The sequence below is a fragment of the Balaenoptera physalus genome (assembly GCF_965194825.1).
Source record: "Balaenoptera physalus genome assembly, chromosome: 11".
NCBI lineage: Eukaryota > Metazoa > Chordata > Mammalia > Artiodactyla > Balaenopteridae > Balaenoptera > Balaenoptera physalus.
The window spans coordinates 28,896,576-28,916,248 of NC_138896.1; the positions used below are offsets into that span (position 1 = coordinate 28,896,576).

Consider the following 19,673-nt stretch of genomic DNA (forward strand, 5'->3'; position numbering starts at 1 on the left):
GTAAATCCCCACTAAAACATCCCTGTAGGCGAGAAATGTGTTGACTCACCCACCAGCCCCATGTTCCCTTCCCCTGGTTTTGTGAGAAGGAGAATCTAGCCAGCTTTGAAAAACTACCCAAGCTCTTGTTCTGAAGACTACACCTGTAGGCAACAAGGATTTAGACCACACTCTACACATCATACATAGACATTAACAGGTTAAAAATCCTAAATAAGCCTTCAAAATGGAATCTTCTCTGCTCTAAATACACTCTCCAGCTAGTAACCTGAGGGCCAGGTAACTATTTGAGAATTTTTATAACTAGTTTGAACCTCAAAGAGAATTTCTGATTCTGCCTCTATTTCCAAAAAGATCCATAGTGGGAAATTATACTGTTCTCACCTCAGTGAAGTATTTTTGAAGGGCTGATCATCTTGATCCTTCCATTAGAACTAGATAGACAAGGCACTCCTGCCCCCTTCTCCTTCCAGAAGGGCTCCCACTGGAATGGAGCAAACCTCTACTCTCTTGGTCTAATGCACGACCTGCCGCCTCCAAATGTGGCTTAAATAGGTAAGCATCTTCCCGAGGTGGCAATTCCTAACACTAGCTGTGTTGATCATAGCAGCTTTCATTTATGGTATAATTTCAGTGGCCAGAACTGTCCTCAGAACCTTACAAACTTAAATCACTCACAACAAATCCTAACGAGGTAAGACTGTCCCTATTTCACAGCTAGAACAAATGAGGACATTGAGCGATCGAGTCATTTGCCCAGGCCTATGCAGCTGGTAAATGACAGAACCTGAGTATGAGATCAGCTCTGGGTCAATGAGCAACCGTACTCAGTACTTCTAAACGATGCTGTCTCTCTGATGCTCTAATCTTTGTTTGGGAGCAAATGCATAATTTCCCCAAACCGCCTAGCTGGCCCAATTTTATTGTAACCTGGGGAAAGAAACAGATTTGTGAACTTTGCCTTTGCTCAAACCAATATCCAGAGATTACAGCAGATCGTTGCCCCAGGCAAGGAATGAATTAAGCTCTAAAAGACTTGTCAGAAACCCCGCAGTTCTCTCCTCATCTGGGGCACAGAAGCACCTATGCAAATCCGTTTCCAGGATCTGTCTTGACATTTTGCGTGTTCTCACAGTATGCCATCAAAGTAAACCCTACTGGAGTCTGTAGATCCCCATCTAAAACTTTTTACTATTAAAACCATTTATAATGTAGATAGAGGTCAAGACTTTGCCAAAACCCCCAAAGTCTTAAAGAACTGAAAGCACATCCTCCCCTTTTTTGCATCTCCCAAAACATTCAGGACAGTGTAGACTACAGGCCCTTTAATAAAAGCTTCCTGAATTCAAAGCTGAATGGGAGAATGCAGTATTTGCCTAGGTAGATTTGGTCAATGTTAAAACCAAATTAAAACAAAACCAACAATAATGCACATATACAGTTTGAATGACTTTTGCTCTCAAATATGTTTCATGTAATGTATATAATGTCTGTCTGTCTATTCTAGAGCCTGTGATACATGTGAGGGTTTTTATATATATATATAATTTATTTCATGATCAGATGATAAAACTGGGAAGATCCCTACATACAATTATACACAATGCTACTGCACACTTAATAGACTACAGTATAGTGTAAACATAACTTTTATGTGCACGGGGAAATTACAAAATTCGTGTGACCTGCTTTATTGCAATAGTCCATCGATTGTGGTGGTCTGGAACCGAGCCCACAATATCTCCAAGGTCTGCTTGTATATCTTCACTCTATAAAATGTCCTCTGACATTTCGAAAGTCTTTAAGACATTTTGTTATGCAGGCATCAGTGACCCCTTCAGTATCCTACTCTCAATCTCCTCCTCTCTTCCTGTTCCTCCCTCATTTGCACTAACTTAATGGAGAAGCATTCCCATTGGTGGATTTGGGGTTCATATTTCTAAAGCTCATTAGAGGTGGTATTGAGTTTTTCAAGGGAAAACTAAATGAGAAAAAAATTTTAGTTACAACTTCAGTTCTAAATAAACATCATGCTTGATTCTTGAGACAACTATATTTCTAAGAGTCAAATAATAGGATTTTACTGCATAATATATTCCTGTTGCCTCACTCTACTTGGAAAAAATCAAAATATATTTGGAATTTAGTATGATTCTTGAAATCCAACCTTTCAAGTTAATAGGGCATTTCTTTTCTTAATTCCCATTTCACAAATTCATTTATTCATTCACTCATTAATGAGACAGGTCATATTTAAATGGAGGTCCATAGAAGCAAGTGAATAAGTGAACTTAAAGAATAAATCAGAGATCTAGGATCTTACATTCTCAGTTTAATATGCTAACCCATACTTCCAAATCTTTCCCAAATCTTAACCTGATAGCTACCCTTTTGATGACTGATTTCAACCATTCAGTTTCCTAGTGCCCATCCCACATCAGGCACTGGACCAGTCACCAGAACCTAGAGGAGAATAGACATAGTGCCTGCTCAAGATTTCAAAGTCTGTCTTACACAGGACCACATCAGCACACAAAAGGTAATGTCTTTCTTTAAGCTAAAGTAAACTTAAATCAAGTTGGTAGAGGTGTTTGGAGACTACAAAGGGCTTTTTCAAATCATTGGAAGATCCTGGGGGAGGGGCAATTACCCACCAACAGCCCGGTGTACACAAGCTCACCCTCAAAGAATCATTCTTTTCTTCCTCCATTCTATCCCAAGGACCAGCTCTGTCCTTCCCTATCGATACTGGGAACATTTCTGGAGCCTCCCAGATCCCAGAGTACCACACAAAAAAATGCAAAACTACAACATGGAGGATCACTTTTTAAATCATATTTTCAAATTGGAAGCAGAAGAGAATTTTCGGAACTTCCCTCAAGGCTCCTAGTGTTAAACGCTTCCTCCCCTCACCCCATGCCCCCATCACTACTAATCTTTTCTTGTTCCTGCTTTTCAAAGCTGTGTTAAAGACCACATTCCGGTTAACCAGTTAGTAAATGACAGGGTATGGTCTACCTTCAGGGACTTCCTATGTCAGTGTTAAATTCTACCTTCTAGGCAAACCGACACTCATCTGAATGCTCTTTTCTACTTACTCCCTCCATCATTTATTTCCATAATCATTCCCTCAAAAACAAAACAAACAAAAACTCCTTCACTTCATTTTCTTCAGGTCTTTTGAGACCAACAATTTCTTCCTTAACATGCTTTTCCTACCTGCTAACTCCCAAACTCTATAATCCCCATATCAACCGGTATGAAATGTAGATTATTTTTAACCACCTATTTTAAATAGCTTGGCCCGTGTTGTGACACTGTGTTCAACACATCCGAAATATAGTTCATTATCTGCCCTCCATCCCACTCCTGCCTGCATTTTTCCCTTCTGTAGAAACCATCATCCTCCCAGTTTCCTAAGCAAACGCCTGTGGGTCATCTTGACTCCTCCATTCTCCAGGCAATCTATTGCCAAGATCTTCTACTTCTTAAAAGATTTTAAACCTATATTCTCATCTTCATTTCTGTTACCGTTCCTTAATCCAGGCCCCCATTAACAGTTGTAATTTCTTTATAAAGCTGCCTAACTTGTCTCCAAATCTGTAATCTTGAACCCCAGACCCACCCAGGGCAATCCACCCTCCATATGGCCATCAGGCGGGTCTTTCTAAAAATCATAAGCTTGGACTTCCCTGGTGGCGCAGTGATTAAGAACCCGCCTGCCAACGCAGGGGACACGGGTTCCAGCCCTGGTCCGGGAAGATCCCACATGCTGCAGAGCAACTAAGCCCGTGCACCACAACTACTGAGCCTGCGCTCTAGAGCCCGTGAGCCACAACTACTGAGCCTGCGTGCCACAACTACTGAAGCCCTTGTGCCTGGAGCCCATGCTCTGCAACAAGAGAAGCCACTGCAATGAGAAGCCTGCGCACCACAACGAAGAGTAGCCCCCACTCGCCGCAACTAGGGAAAGCCCGTGCGCAGCAAGGAAGACCCAACACAGCAAAAAATAAAATAAAAATAAATAAATAAATTTATATTAAAAAATAAAAATCATAAACTTAATTTCTTCCTTCCCCTGCCTGAATTCCTGCAAGGTCTCTGCATTACCTTGCAGGTAAAATTCACAAAACAGCATAAACAACAAAGGCCTTGCTGACTACAACTTCCAGGCCCACTTCTGACAACCAGCACCCGCCTTAATCATAATTAGAGCAATTGCTAACATGTAAGGGTGCTTCCTCTGTTTCAGGCTCGGTGCTAAGTGAATTATATGGATATTTTCTCTTCTAAGCCTCACAATGACCCTGTGAGCAAACTCCTGTTACTATCCCCATTCTACAGGCTCTCTGAAGCGCCCAGAGCTGGGGTGCAGACACAGACAGACTCTCTTCTCTAAACCTGTGTCGCTCTCCACCTGTGGCAGCACACTTTTTCACACCTCTATATTTTCTGCCTAAAAGTCCCTGGCCTCTCTATTTTCAGGACAATCCTGCTTCTTTTCTCAAGCAGTCCCAAGCCCCAAGTAGAGTTGTCACTCCTTTTGCTGTCATCATAGACTGTGTTTTATACACACATCTATTTAGTATTTTTCTTAAACCACTGACACACCCCAACCCATTCCTGGTCCCCCACCCCAACTCTGGAGAAAACTGAAAGACCAAGAAACTGCAGGTGTCCTGTACTGAAGGCTGAACCCTGGAAGAGGGTCCATTCTCTATCCATCCTTGAGTAAAAGGAGAGGGGAGGGGTGGAGAGAGTACCAACGGTCCCACCCTTCCCTTCCTCACTTCTCTCACCAGCTGTTGTCAGAAAAGCAGGATCAGAATTGGTGCATTATGTTCCTAGCAGAAGGGCGAGGTAGATGGGAGCTGGGAGCAGGGGAAACACGTGGTTGGCCTTAAATAAAGAACTGTAGTAGAGATGGCCTTGCATGTTGAATTAGGAGAGAAGATCAGATAGACGTTGAGTTGAAGCCCAATTTAGACCTAGTATTTACATGCCTGCTGCCTTTACTAGTTCTTAAAGGGCAGGCATCTGCATCTCTTTACCTGCGGACCTCACAAGGTATTTGTTGGAAAAAAAGAAGGAACAAAAGATAAAACAAAGGTAACAAAGAACAAACGAATAAAAGAAACAACACTTATACATAGCTATGCTCACTAAATTCGTTTCTTAAATAATTATAGCTAGTAATGCCCTGTCACATCCACTATAGTAGTATGTAGAACTTAATGAAAAAATCCATATGAGTAAAATTATCATCAGTGGGAATTATTTTGGTCCTCAAATTATGAGATACAAGAGAGTTTTCCATTTAGGGATTTAAGGCAAAATTGATTTCCCTAGAGGACTACTTTGTGGCATCACTACCATTAGAGTGTGACCCTCTGTCCGCATGAGAAGAGAGAGGCTGCAAGAAGCAGGAGCATCTCCCAGTCAAAGAGCCTGTGGTCCAACACCCTGTCCCCATGATCATCCACCTAAATGAGCCCCAGAAACGGCCTCCCTGGCCCTACATTAAGAAATAATAAGGATGGGGCTTCCCTGGTGGTGCAGTGGTTGAGAATCTGCCTGCCAATGCAGGGGACACGGGTTCAAACCCTGGTCTGCGAAGATCCCACATGCCGCAGAGCAACTGGGCCCGTGAGCCATAACTACTGAGCCTGCGCGTCTGGAGCCTGTGCTCCGCCACAAGAGAGACCGCGGTGGTGAGAGGCCCGCGCACCGCGATGAGGAGTGGCCCCCGCTTGCCGCAACTAGAGAAAGCCCTAGCACAGAAACGAAGACCAACATAGCAATCAATCAATCAATAAATAAATCTTTAAAAAATAATAATAATAAGGATGATGTAATGAAATTAAATATGCCCTAATAAATAAAACTTTTAAACATTTTTCTTAGTACCTCAGACTTCACACTATGTACCATGACAATAGGTTTTAAAATAGAATTAAAAAAAAAAAAATCCAGGGAGGCTCTTTCTAGTAATATTCCTTGAAGTAGTAACCTATCATCTAGTTTCCATTTGGCCACTGGAATTTCCTAGCAAATCTTGGCCTAAAGAAAAAGAGGGAGAGAGTACAAAATATAAAAATATAATATCAAGATAAAAGTGTGGTCACAATCAAACATTTACAGCAGTGAAGAAGCAAATAAGTGAATCATTGTGTCCATGAGTAATGCCGTGTCCAACTTCATACCTCTTGATGGATTTCCAGCACAGCAGAAGACTTCCTGACGGTGGTCACGGTGTGCAGCCTGGATATAGGAGAAGAAAGATGCAATTTAATATATATATAATACACTATATACGTACATACACACACAGATACATACACAAAGATATATATGTATAGCATGTCAAACTTGAGTACCATGAAGATTATATGCACAAAACTTGAACTAGAAAGAGATGGAAAATAATAATTCAATTTAGAATATTCAAAGTCAAGAAATTCCTTGGGCAGAGCTTTCCAAAAACAAGCCACTGGTTTAGAGCACATTTCCTGTGCCCTAGTGAGTTTTCTGTCCTCTAGGACAAAATTCTCTGCACACCAACCTACCACTCAGTTGGGCCCTGTGACTCACCCAACTAATGTGGTCAGAGGAGGCTTGATTACAAGCAATGCCAGAGTCTGGGGCTTTGTTCTTCTTTGTTCTTTATCTTTACTAAAATACTAGGAATGTGGAATGCCTCAGGCCTTCACTATGCACCACCAGCTCTTCTGAACATTTCTATTCCACCTAAGATTGGCCTTGCATCTGAAGTCTGGGTCACCTGTCACTGGTGATGGGTGGCCTCATTGGTCTCTAGGTAGGTGGGGTAAAAGGCCTATGACTCCACGTGCTGCAATGTCAATGTCTTCCTTTCCCAGACTCTGGTTCACTGGCTTTCAACCATGGCTGTGTATGTGAATCATCTGGGAGAGATAACCAACCAAACAACTGATGCTCAGGCCTAATCCAGACCAATTAAATCCAAATTTCTGCAGATGGGGTCCAGAGAGCGGTATTTTTTCAAATTTCCCTGAGTGTGTCTAATACACAGCCAGGGTGCAGAAACACTCTTTACCAAATATGGGAGACTACTTCTGGATAATATAGTGTAGTGAATAATAAAACTTCAAAAAGGGCTCTTGGCCACATTTTTTTCCTTCAGTTCATCAGCTCCTACCAAAATCTCAGGGGACTCAATTCAAGGGGGGAAAAATGAGTTAACTTTTAATGAACCGTTACAGTTGCTCAAAATTTATTTCAACAATCTCATATTCAACACATTAGCTTTTTTATTTGAATTCAAACTATTTCCCAAGAGAATCTCCCATTATGAGTAATACATTTCAGAGCTCAGAAAATGAAAGACCAAGGATAAAATGACTCCAGTTTAATTCAATTGAATTGTTCTGGTAGTACATTAACCACTCTGGATTGGCTTCCTATCACTACACCTCACTCTATGGACCTCCACATTACCTATTTTCTTAGCTTTTTGATAGCAACAAAGATAAACACGGTTCTTCTTGTTTGTCTGTCTTCTTTGGAAAGCTAAAAAGAAAACTCTGGTGGCCACTTCTCAGCCTTCTGGCTCTCCCCCAAAATAGATCCTTCTAGAATCTGCAACTCATCACACCTTTTCAACATTTCTTCCCTGAAGATGCTTCAACCTCTAGAATCCAAGGCCTCCACCCTGCTTCATCACCACCGCCTGCTTTTTCCACCAAAAGCTGAAACTCTGGAGTAAGGAAGCAGCCCTTGCTTTCCTTCAGCAAAGCGATTGCTCTACTTCATATAAATGGCTAATCGGAGCAGGTGAACCAAATTGTCCCTTGCCTGGCTGATTTTTCCAGAGCTTTGTGGCCCTAAGTCATTTTCTTCCACATAATTATTTTTTCTCTTTTTATTGTGGAGTGTTGAATATTCATGTGCTACTCACACTTGTGAGCAAATATACAGAACACAGAGTCAGTCTGAAGGGAAATTATGAGGTGAGTGAAATTTGCCTTCAGTCATTCCTGTCAAATTCCCAACTCCTTCAGATGAAAAAGTGCCTCACTATTTTCTCCTGAAGCTGTTCCATTACAATTGTTCTCCCTACCTGCATTCATAATAGAGTATTAATAGCTGATAAGGGCAAAGTGTTATCACGTCCAAAATAGATGCATTTTAGCATTTGAATTTAACTAGTCAATTCAACAGAGATGGTAATAACCACCCACAATGTAGAAAAAAGAACACTAAGAGTTGTCACCTAGCCCTTTTCACCTGGGCATTTTGTGTAATTATTACAGCTTGGAAGATGGGCTTTGCCCTTAGCTCATCCCAATCCTAGGCTCTGAGTGGTTCATTTTCCCAAAGATATAGAGCTACTGTAAACAGCAAAATCGACCTTAAACTCTGGTCTCCTACCTCCAAGTTGTGTGTTTCTTCCCCTGGACCACAGCAACAGTGACAGCACTACCTTTCGTTTTATCTTTTTTTTTGCTGCTGTACCGACATGCTGAGGAAACTCAAGGTCAAAAGATTTTCACTTGCCTGAGCACGGTGAAAGAACAAGGTCAAAACCCACATCTTCTCTCACTTTGGAGTGGCATGGACTTATATACACTACCAAATGTAAAATAGATAGCTAGTGGGAAGCAGCACATAGCACAGGGAGATCAGCTCCGTGCTTTGTGACCACCTAGAGGGGTGGGATAGGGAGGGTGGGAGGGACATGCAAGAGGGAGGAGATATGGGGATATATATATATGTATAGATGATTCACTTTCTTATAAAGCAGAAACTAACACACCATTGTAAAGTAATTATACTCCAATAAAGATGCTTAAAAAAAAAAAACCCCACAACTTCTCATAGTTAGTTCTACCTTTTCCTCTGTTCCTTACTTACTCAAGGAAAATAACATTGAAAAATATCTAGACCTCAAGTGAGTAAGAATTAAGGGGCCGTTCGATACCCCTCACCTCAGACCAGGAATTTGGTGCTTGTTCCACATTCTACTAAGACTGTCTCTGAGTGGATACAGAACACGACCAATCACCCTCCACTCTTGACTCACCCTGAGCCTTTCGGGTCTTTAGGAAAAATGGCGCTGGATCGCCAAACTCACTTGTTCATTGTGTAGCAGAAGATATAAAACAGGACATCAAAATCACAAAATGTGGGGGAAGGAAGTATAAAAATATAAATCTTTTTATTCTGTTTAATTTTTTATTATCCTATGACAGGGATCTTTTCAGAAAATGGGATAATTAAAAACAGCACAGTAGTCATAGCATAAAATGGTAATAAGAGCTAACATTAAAAATGTAGATCTTTTAGAATGTGTTTGAACTTGAATGAATATCAGTTTAAAGCAAGTAGATATAGTTATGGGTCAACATGCTTGAGTTTTGAAACCCAGCAGAGCTTCACCTTGCTTGAACCTCCATTTCCTCATCAGACAAAGAGAAGGAATAATATGGGTCTTAATGTGAAAATAAAGAAACTGGCAGCGAGTAAAAACGCCATCTCCCCTTCTCCCCTTCCTTTGCCTGTCCAAATCCTATATCTTAGCTAATGGTAGAAATGTCCCAAACAAGAGAATCGTTTCTGTTGCGAAAACTTAATTTTGGATCAATGGCATGTGGCACAGTAACTCTTGGAGTGAAGTGTATTTGGTTCCACATAAGGAAGAGTGGTACAGGGTGGATGGTCAAATGGGCATGGCTCCGTATCTTGGCTGCTCTACAGTAAAAAGCAGAATCACTTTTCCCACCCTCTACTCCTGTTGTCCAACTCCTATATATCGGATTACTTGATTTCAGGCATCCTGGTGAACAGAACGTAAAGTCCTCCTAGCACGAATCCTCAGTGATGAGCTCTAACCCTAAGAAAGCAGCATTCCCAGCGGCTTGAACCCCACGGGATTTTGAAACAAAGAGGGTTATCATTCATTTGCAGCTTCAGAAATCTTACCTGAAGTCTTCCAAAGATTTCTTCTTGGTGGCTTTCAAACCACCAGTTTGGCAACAGGCAAATTTGTAATCGATGACCTGGTAAATGATGGGGTTGTACACTGCTGCTGATTTTGCCAGGAGGGTTGGCACCACGGAGAGTTGTATGGGGATGGAGTCTGGCCTTCCAAATGCCGACCACACGGAGACCACTGCGTAAGGAATCCAGGCGATCAGGAAGCCAGCACAAATCAACATCGCTACCTGGTAAAGGAAAGCGACAGAGAACAAAATCGAGGCACTTGGTGGAAGCGATGGGTGTGGGGGGAGGAGCAGGCAGCCTATTTACACCCAAGAAAGTCTGTCCATCATCTTTTCATTTATCTTGCCAGTAGGAATCATTTCATCTGGATCTCTGAGATGTTCAGCCAGAAGAAGTTATGACAATTCTTATCCCATTCACCACATCTTATCCATTCTCCACTCCAGAATTTGAATGTACCCAAAGACCCAAAGTTTAACCCTATAAAAGGTGTCAGATTGTGCCTACATGGAACAGGAAAATCATGCTAAAAGGACATCTGTGAGCCTGAAATTTCCAGACTTCTCAACCCACATTCACTTAAAAACTAGATGGAGAATAGGTACACCTTGATGAAATTTTAAATCACCCTCATTTGCCTCAGGAAACTTAGAAACTCTGCCTTTGTTTGAAATTCTAATAGGAAGCTTCTTCAGAGATTTCTGTGAAATGTAATTTCCTTTGGCTCAAGTTTTTCTCAAGTTTGAGGCTCAGATGGTGGAAATTCACTAGCTACAAAGCAAAAGAGAGTCATCGAGCTTGAACCAAAGTGACACAGTTGTATAAAACGAGACTTTTCCAGAAAGTGCTTTTCTCTCTCACCAAATTATATTTACCTTTAGAAGCCTCTTAACTTTCAGACCAAAGAATAGTTAGAGATAGGGTTTAAAGCACCCTGACTAGTTTCTCACCATCTGCCATTCAGTCTCTTTAAGAATGTAGTCTGGGACTTCCCTGGTGGCACAGTGGTTAAGAATCCACCTGCCAAGGCAGGGGACACGGGTTTGAGCCCTGGTCCGGGAAGATCCCACATGCCACGGAGCAACTAAACCCGTGCGCCACAACTACTGAGCCCGTGTGCCACAACTACTGAGCCTGCGTGCCACAGCTACTGAAGCCCGCGTGCCACAACTACTGAAGCCCGCGTGCCTAGAGCCTGTGCTCTGCAACAAGAGAAGCCACCGCAATGAGAAGCCCGCACACCGCAACAAAGAGTAGCCCCTGCTCGCCGCAACTAGAGAAAGCCCGCGTACAGCAATGAAGACCCAACACAGCCAAAAATAAATAAATAAATAAATTTATTTTTTAAAAAAGAATGTGGTCTGACCCTATAGATTATCCCACTTGAATTCAACAAATCTTTTTTTTAGCAAGTGCTTTGCGTGAGACACCGTGTAAGTGCTCTGGAGACACCCGCACACCTTTGTGCCTGGGTTGTATCCCTCTAGAGCACAAACAACTACGTGACAAAGCTGAATATGGTTTAAGTGCCAGCTCAGAGGAAGACAAAATTACATGCTATGGAGCAAAGTAAGAACAGTCTCATGAGGAATGTGGCGTATAACCTACACGCTGGCAAATGGAAATAAAGGCAAGTGAGACCAGCACAAGCAAAGGTAAAGACAGGTACGTGTGAGGTTTGTATAGGAACTAGTAAACAATTCACTTTGACGTATGAGAAAGCAACCAAGGGAGACGACCCTGGAAAGAAAGATAACATCCATGTATTCAGGGTTCTGTATAACATATTACTGAGCTTGCCCTTAATTCCATATGCCTGAAAGCACGAGTAGGTTTTTGAGCAGGAGACATATGAGAGCCGCGTTTAGGAAGATTAACCTGTAAAATAAAATGCAGCTGGGAAAAATCGGAGGCAGAAAAGTCATTGTTTATTCATTCAACCAGCAAGCATGATTGAGCATCTCCTACGTGTTTGTGTTGAGGATAAGAGAATGAACAAAGCAGACACAATGCCGGCACACCTAGACTTTCCATTCTGAGCAGGTTTGTTTAGGCGACTGTCTGAACAAGAAACAAGAGGGGTCTTAATTAGAGTACTGAGATTTGCAAAGGAAGTCCAAGCTTTCGGTTTTATTTTAAACGCGAGCTATTTTAAGCCCTGGTTGAGAGGGAGTGAACTAACTTCAAAGCATCCTTAATACCATTATCTACTAGATTATTCTTTCAGTAAGATAAATAATGAAACTGTATTCAAATTTGCCCTCTGTGTGATGAAGATCTGGTGTTGTTTGTTTGTATTTATTTTCCTCTTCCCAGTATACCTTCTGCCTTAGCATTGCCAGCAACCCTTCTGCCCTGTATACTCTTTTATGGAGTTGGCATCTCAGGAATGACAAGAGTCAAGTCTGACCAGAGGACTGCATGCCCCTGGCTACAATCCTAGGAGCAGGGATGGACACATGACTAGAACGAGCATTATCAGACTCACCTTGGGATTTTATCAGGCAGTTTTAGGAAAAGTCAGCCTTCCTTTTATCTTTGAGTTACCTAAAGGCCTGGGAGGATGAGAGGCTGGAGCTATCTGAAGCCAGGAGCCACTTCCTTTCACAGCCCCCATCCCCTAATTTAAGAAGTAAAATGTAAAATAACAGCTCCCAGCATCAAGGTCAGCAAGGTCAAGCTGGTGTGGAGGATCAAGGATGAGGAATGAGACACCAAATATTTTATTAATAGTAGTTAAAGCAACAATATTTGCACGTACCTTATTGTTTTTGAAATTCAATTGGAAGAGTTTTTCCCATAACAAAGTCATTTGTGTGCATGTGCATTTCAATATGCTTTTGTGGGAGCAGAGCTATTGTACGCAGGAAATGGTCCGTACCCCTCAGTCTACTTGATCTGTGGAACAGCCTGCCAGTAGGGTGTGCTTGCCCTGGGAACCCCATATGTGTGGGCTGTGTCAAGAAGGAAGCATGAGAAATCTACCTGAAAGTCTCAGATTCTAAAGTTCTACCCCAAAAGTTCAAGGATCATCTTTAAATATTAACGGTAGCAGAGAAAAACCTCAACCGTAACCATTTTGCTCCATTTTGCAAATAGAGAATCTAAATCCCAAAGAGGTGAATCGAATGAGCCCAGATCTCCTGCATGTCCTGAAGTCCCGAGTTAGGGTTCTGAGCTAAAATTCTCACCTGTGCTCAGCAGTTATAGAGGAGGCCTGATGCACACATGCAGCTCTCCTGCTTACTTGCCTTTCCACCTTTCTGCAGAAGCTTACCCAGGAGAAACAGCATTTGGTTTGGTCTGTGTGACTTTTGTTTGTAAATGCAGTGGATGCCTCAAAGCTCACAGTGAGGGTCGTTTTTTTTTCTAAATCCTCAAATAAACAATAACGATATAAATAAAACTTGCTCTAGCAGATGTCTGGGAACTTAACATAGCTCCATCCTTTCTTCTTTGGTGAGTCATAAATGATTTCACAGTATCTCAAAAGCTGTTTTCTGTGTTGCTGCCAAAGTCATTGACAAAAAATAGATTAGCACTTAGTCCATAATATTTTCTACGTTTTACATATTTTCTCTTTTTATGGGAGTGTATAATGGGGAACAGTAAGGACTTAAAACATTTGCATTTTGTTATCCTTTTTAAAAGGACAGAAGAGAATTAAAATATACCAAGGTTTTTAAATACATAGCAAATGAATCCGAGGGGTTTTTCTGAGATTAGAATAAAGCTAATTACTTCAAATTGAATGACTAGAAATCAAGTTTAAAGCAGAAAGAGGGATAAAAGCTTAGATCTCAAAGTACTGCATAATGTTACTTATGTTTTTGAAGTGAATACAAAGTTAATATGAGGCACAGTCATTTTCTACGAACTTCTCATGTTAAATAAACTCCACAAAATATTAAACTTTGAGATATTAAAGCTATTTTTAAGAGAGACTACAAAACTTTGCAAAACTTTCACGTGACATTCAGTTTTCCCAGAACTTTCTACTCAAGTTGGAGCACGTTTAATCTTCCCATCACTCTGTCCTTCACTTTCCACATTTCTAAGTGTGTCCTCATTTCTATTTTCCAAAATTTCTCTCCCAGACATCTTTAAACCAATTCTAATACAGGCACCTGTACTCATCAATTTCTCCTAAGTTGTTTATTTTTTTAATTGCTTCATCTTTAGCACTGCCTTTTGGTTCACTGGAAAAGGAGTAAAACTTCAAATTCTTAAACTAGACAGTTTTTGTGGGAGGAAATTCACAGAATACGTGTTTAGCTTCTACAAAAGAATCACACATCTGCAACCCTGTTGATTTTTAAAATATCTTGCTGCAGAGGACCAAGAAATACTGGTATGTTTCAGCTACACGGTTCAAGCTGGCATCAAGTATCACGTAAGCAATACTGCCCACAATGGATCAATTCCAGTGAATTAACCAATTAAAGCAAGAATAGAATAGGGATGAAGAAGTTCTATAAGGCTCTGCCTCTGGGCCCAATACATCTGAACCATTACAGCAGGGAAGTTTTCCAAAAAGGGAAGTCCTATCTCGTCTGTGTGCAGAGGCAGCGTGGAATAGTGGGGAAGTCTGACATGGAGATATTCAGGTTTGGATTCCAATCTTGGTTCAGTTCCACTGACCACTGTAAGGGAGACAGAATCTCTGACTCTCTAAGATCTGCCCCTTCAGTTCCTTCCACCAGGCTCCTTTGCCCAGATATAAGTAAGACTTCAGCCAACATTTGAAGCCGCCTGCTACCTTGGATAATGAAATAGATGAGGAGAGGACTGGATGTGGAAGTGAAGGCTTAAAATCAGAGCCAAAGAGATGGAATAAATTCCCCACCAATGACGAGGCTGAATCACACTCCAGAACCAGCTGGACTACTGATAACAAAGACATTTCAGTGGCTGGGATGAGATAAGGTCACAAGGAGAGAGATCACCACATCTGTGCATTGAGAGACAGGGCAGGAGAGGGTCCCGCCTGCCTACCGAGAGCGTACAGTTGGCAGGAACACAGGCAGGATCAGATTTGGTTTTTCTCTCTTGGCTCTAGCCAGCAAGTATACAGATTTGTTCCCAACTAGAGGGGAAAACGGTAATAAAAGATGGCAATGCAATGATAAATGCCAACTGTAAGACTACGACCCTCCACGTGTGGGCAGCCTGTCATTGAGTGATGTTACCAATGACAAGGAGGAAGGTGGGGAGCTGGACAACTGTGACCTGCCTTCCTCGGCCCTCTGTTTCCTTATCTATACAGAAACAGGGGTAGCGATACTTCGCTTTCACACCACCTTTAAGAAATTAAGTAATGCGACAACTCCAAACACGTCTAGTTTGAGTTTCCTCCTTCCTTCTATTTTACCAGCAGAATGACAACAAAGGCCAACTGTCTCAGACCCACCTTCATACAATGATGAAAAAATTTCTGAGAGCTTCGGTGCCCTGGTTGTGATCCGACTAGGAAATATTAATTTATATTTTTTAAACAAAGGAGTAGGGACCTCCCTGGTGGTGCAGTGGTTAAGAACCTGCCTGCCAATGACACGGGTTTGAGCCCTGGTCGGGGAAGATCCCACATGCCAAGGAGCAACTAAGCCCGTGAGCCACGATTACTGCGCCTGCACTCTAGAGCCCACGTGCCGCAACTACTGAGCCCGAGTGCCACAACTACTGAAGCCCACGAGCCTAGAGCCCATGCCCCACAACAAGAGAAGCCACCGCAATGAGAAGCCTGCGCACCGCAACGAAGACCCAATGCAGCCAAAAAATAAATTTAAAAAAATTTTTTAAAAGGAGTGGAAGAAAGAGAAGAATTCTGCACTTCCCAGTTGCAATTTTCTCAAATCTTAAAATACCACTACTCCATAAACAAGCGAAAGCTGTGATTGGAAGGAGAGGCTGCAAATTAGGTCATGTCACTCTATGCATCTGTGTTTTGAGTTGTAAGCAACAGAAATGGACTTTAGCTGAGTGAGACAGAAAAGGAACGCACTGGTTAGGACAGAGCATCACTGGGAATGCTCAACTGAGAATTGGGGCCAAGCAGACAGAAGTGATACCCAAAACTATGACCTGCACTGGTTCTGATACACAAACTCCTGCTGCTGTAGCCGTGTCCTTGGGAGCAATCTCCCTGCCCTTCACCAGGTGTCACTAGTTCCTGAGACAGGCCACCATAGCTGGAGCCTAGGGTCATAGCTGCACTCTAGCCGCAAGGGAATCTTGAAAAATCAATAACTTGTCTTTGTGTATCTTTTAAATCAAGAGGCCATCTTTGCACAGAAACATTGTTTCTCTCCTGCTGCTCCCCAGCTAGACACAAAATGTTGACAATTTCTCAACATGGAAATTTCAGACCCGGAAAGGGTTTCAGCCGCTGTCAGCCAAAACAAATAACAAATGTCAGCTTTGTGAGATTTCTCAGTGGGCAAGTGGCAAAACTGGCACTGACCCCCAATTTGAAATTCTTTCCTTCAACAATATATCTGTATATGTTTGAGGCATTGTATTAGGTTCTGGGGACACAAAGTGAACAGAAAGATATGGTTGTTACCCCTGTGGGCCTTATTGACTAGTGGTAAAGACAGACATGGAACAAATAATCACGGAAGTAAGTAGGTAATTGTAAATTAACTAAAAACTGTGACAAGTTCTACAAGGCAAATGTAAAAGAGGCAATGAAACATTCTAATAGGACTTGAATTCAATTTGGAGAATGCTTCTCTGGAAAGTCACACTGAAGCTAACAAGTAAGAAGAACCAGAGGAAAGCAATTAATAAATTGGTTCAAAAAAAAGGAATACAGTTCTGCTTTCCCACTAACTGCCCTCAGAGGCCACATGGGGCTTCTCTGAATCTGGACCCCCAATGATAAATAACATTCAATGAGCAATGCTGGAGGGGAGTCTTTTGAAGGAAGCAGAGGTTTACCTTTACGAGTTTTAAAAAGACTTCACAATCAACGTGAAAGAACAAAGCAAAACAAAATGCCTCTGCAGGTATTAAAGGGACAGAGGCCCTCAAGCTGGGAGTCAAGGGACCAGTTAACACTGACCAAGGTGATTAGATTAACACAGTATATTCAAACACTGATCAAGGTGATTAGGTTAACATAGTATATTCAATTACGTGTCATCCCAGCAACCCTGATTAAGCATCTAGCAGGTGTCGGACCAGAGCAAACAGCACTTGCCCTCATCCAGCTACTATCTTGCAAAAAAGAGCCACAAGGATGTGTCATTCAGAAAAGTGGATATGCCATGTGCTCTGGTGGCCCATAGCAGAGGGACTTCAACAAAGCAGGAGGGATTGGGAAGGTTTCCTGGTAGAAATAAGAGAAATTAAGAGAAACCCAGGTGTCCACAGGATCTGGATACTAACTATAGGCCTGGGACATTGTAGGTGAGCTATGTGTGCTGAATGAATAAATATGAAGTACCAATATGCACAGCATAGTAATATACGGAAAAATTAATTGAAACTTCTGGTATTTCCTTCCTGTTACTCCACCTTCCCCCTCATCATAGCAGCAGCAAGAGTATCCACTGCATTAGTATGAAGGTTTTCACAAGCAGAAATGCCGAAGAAGTAAAACATTCGTTTCTCAGCTTCTGAGTTGCAAAATAGAAATTAGAAACTTACAAGAGAGGAAATAGTTGAAATAGAGGGTTTCGAGTGTGACAAAAATGATTTTTGAGTATTTGCAGCCAGAGATGTGCAAGACTAGAGGCATTAAGTGTACAGTGTGGACAAGTTAAAGGGATGTACGTGGATACAAGAGCCCACAGTGCATCAAGCGCCTACAGCCCAAAGGCAAGGGAGGACATCAGAGGAGCTGGCAACTGACCTTGAGAAGCTGTCCTGAAAATACTCCACTGAACCGAGCACAGGGGGCCAGGGAAGGGGTTGGGGGAGCAATAGACTCTCAATGCATTTGCACGAGCAGACAGCTAGCGCCTCACTTCCCAGGGTGCCAGCCAAGGTCTTGACATCCACCCAATGGGCTGCCAAAGAAGGATGGGGAAGTACCTGGAACTTCCAGTGAGCCTAAAGAGGCCTTACAGCTGAAACAAGAAAGATGCAAAGTGACCCATGACAATGGATGCCTGAGGCCAGAGGAAACCTTAACTATCTCAGCAATACCAGGGTCAATAAATGACAACAACCAAACCAGATGCCCCCACCCACTGGTCCCATGGAGTTATAAAGACCTCCCGGAACTTACACAGAGCCTAGGAAGAGGAGGAAAACCCAATTCAACTGAATTTACCCTGATTGTGTAATGTTGCTTGTTTTACAAGGTCAAATGCCGGCATAAAAATGAGATTATACTGAGTCATAGGAATACAAAGAGAAAGGGTTTTTTCTTTCCTTTTTTGTTTGGTTTCTGTAGGGTTTTTTTGCTTTTGCACACCTCTGCAATTTCTGTAGTCTGTGAAATTTCAGCCTGCTATAAAAGTCTAGCAAAACCATTTTTTAATTAATTAGAAGGAAATTACAATGTGGAGAAAGGTTTATAGCTGGAACATCAATTTTTAAGTTGACGAGGTCAGACTGGCAAAATGCAGGCCCAGATAATAACCTACCTAGAAATAATTAGAGTACACAAAGAAATGAATTATTTGGTCCCATAATCCAATGAGGTAGCCTTTAATAAGCTTTTAGACCAGGACATTCTGAAGATCAGAAGCATCAAATGAACAAGCAAAGTGCCAATCCTGAGAGGTAGTTGAATGGAGGACAAGGCTTCTAAGACTATGAAAAGGCCCCGTGAAGGTTTTTCTACTTATTTTTACTCAGTACAAAAAAAATCAAAATTAACTAGTAATTGAAAATAGTTTAAATTTAGAACAGAAGGTGCCACAATAGAAAGTTCTGTTTATTTCTCAACGTAGGTTGAATTTTGACTTAAATATTTTGCACAAATGTGAATAATTGGAAGCATTGTATGTTGAGGTTATTTTCATATAGGTTTTATATATACAAATGAAGTTAAGATGTAACATATCATATAGATATCATATATAATATAATGAGAATACATGTTAGAAGACATATACAAAGTAAAACCATACACATATATGCCTACACCTTTCCTTTAACATCGCTTTGGTCGATCTGGTCTGGGTGACCCTGACTATTTGGTCTACACAGTGCAGGGCGAGGAGAATGATAACACATCAAGTTTGGGATTGACGTGTACACACCACTGTAATTAAAGCAGACAACCAACGAGGACTTACTGTATAGCACAGGGGACTCTGCTCAAAACTCTATAATCTAAATGGGAAAAGAATTTGAAAAAGCATAGATACATTTATATGTACCACTGAATCACTTTGCTCTATACCTGAAACTAACACAACGTTGTTAATCAACGATACCCCAATATAAAATAAAATTTTTTAATAAAAATTAAAAACAAAACAAAAAAACTACGCATCAAATTAAATGGTATATGCTGAGCTTCCCCGTGTATGTATAATGAGCTTTAGAAACTGTGACTAACGAGCTGGCCACCCTCAAGAATACACGAAGCACCAGATGCTAGGGTATTGGTAAAAGCTGGCTGTGAGTGGGCTGAGTTGAGGAATTCAACTAACAGGAGAGAGGATGATGAGTGATTGCCTCAGAGAAACGGGAGAAGGGCCTCATGGGTAGAAGGACCCAGACTCACTGCTTAA

At 41.6% G+C, this 19,673-nt stretch overlaps 1 protein-coding gene across 2 annotated transcripts in view; it reads right to left on the reverse strand.

Annotated features, from left to right (window-relative positions):
• Nucleotides 1-19,673, reverse strand: part of OPN5 (opsin 5) — a gene marked incomplete at its 5' end in the record, with an annotated part of 64,324 nt that overhangs the window by 31,637 nt on the left and 13,014 nt on the right. For both annotated transcript variants that reach the window (XM_082411705.1, XM_082411706.1), the window contains 2 exons: nucleotides 1-6,261; nucleotides 9,961-10,202. The exon at nucleotides 1-6,261 is cut by the window's left edge and continues 21,899 nt beyond it. In XM_082411705.1, coding sequence (XP_082267831.1) covers nucleotides 6,198-6,261; nucleotides 9,961-10,202 — 306 coding nt within the window. In that variant the 3' untranslated portion in view covers nucleotides 1-6,197. The remainder of the gene's footprint in view (nucleotides 6,262-9,960; nucleotides 10,203-19,673) is intronic.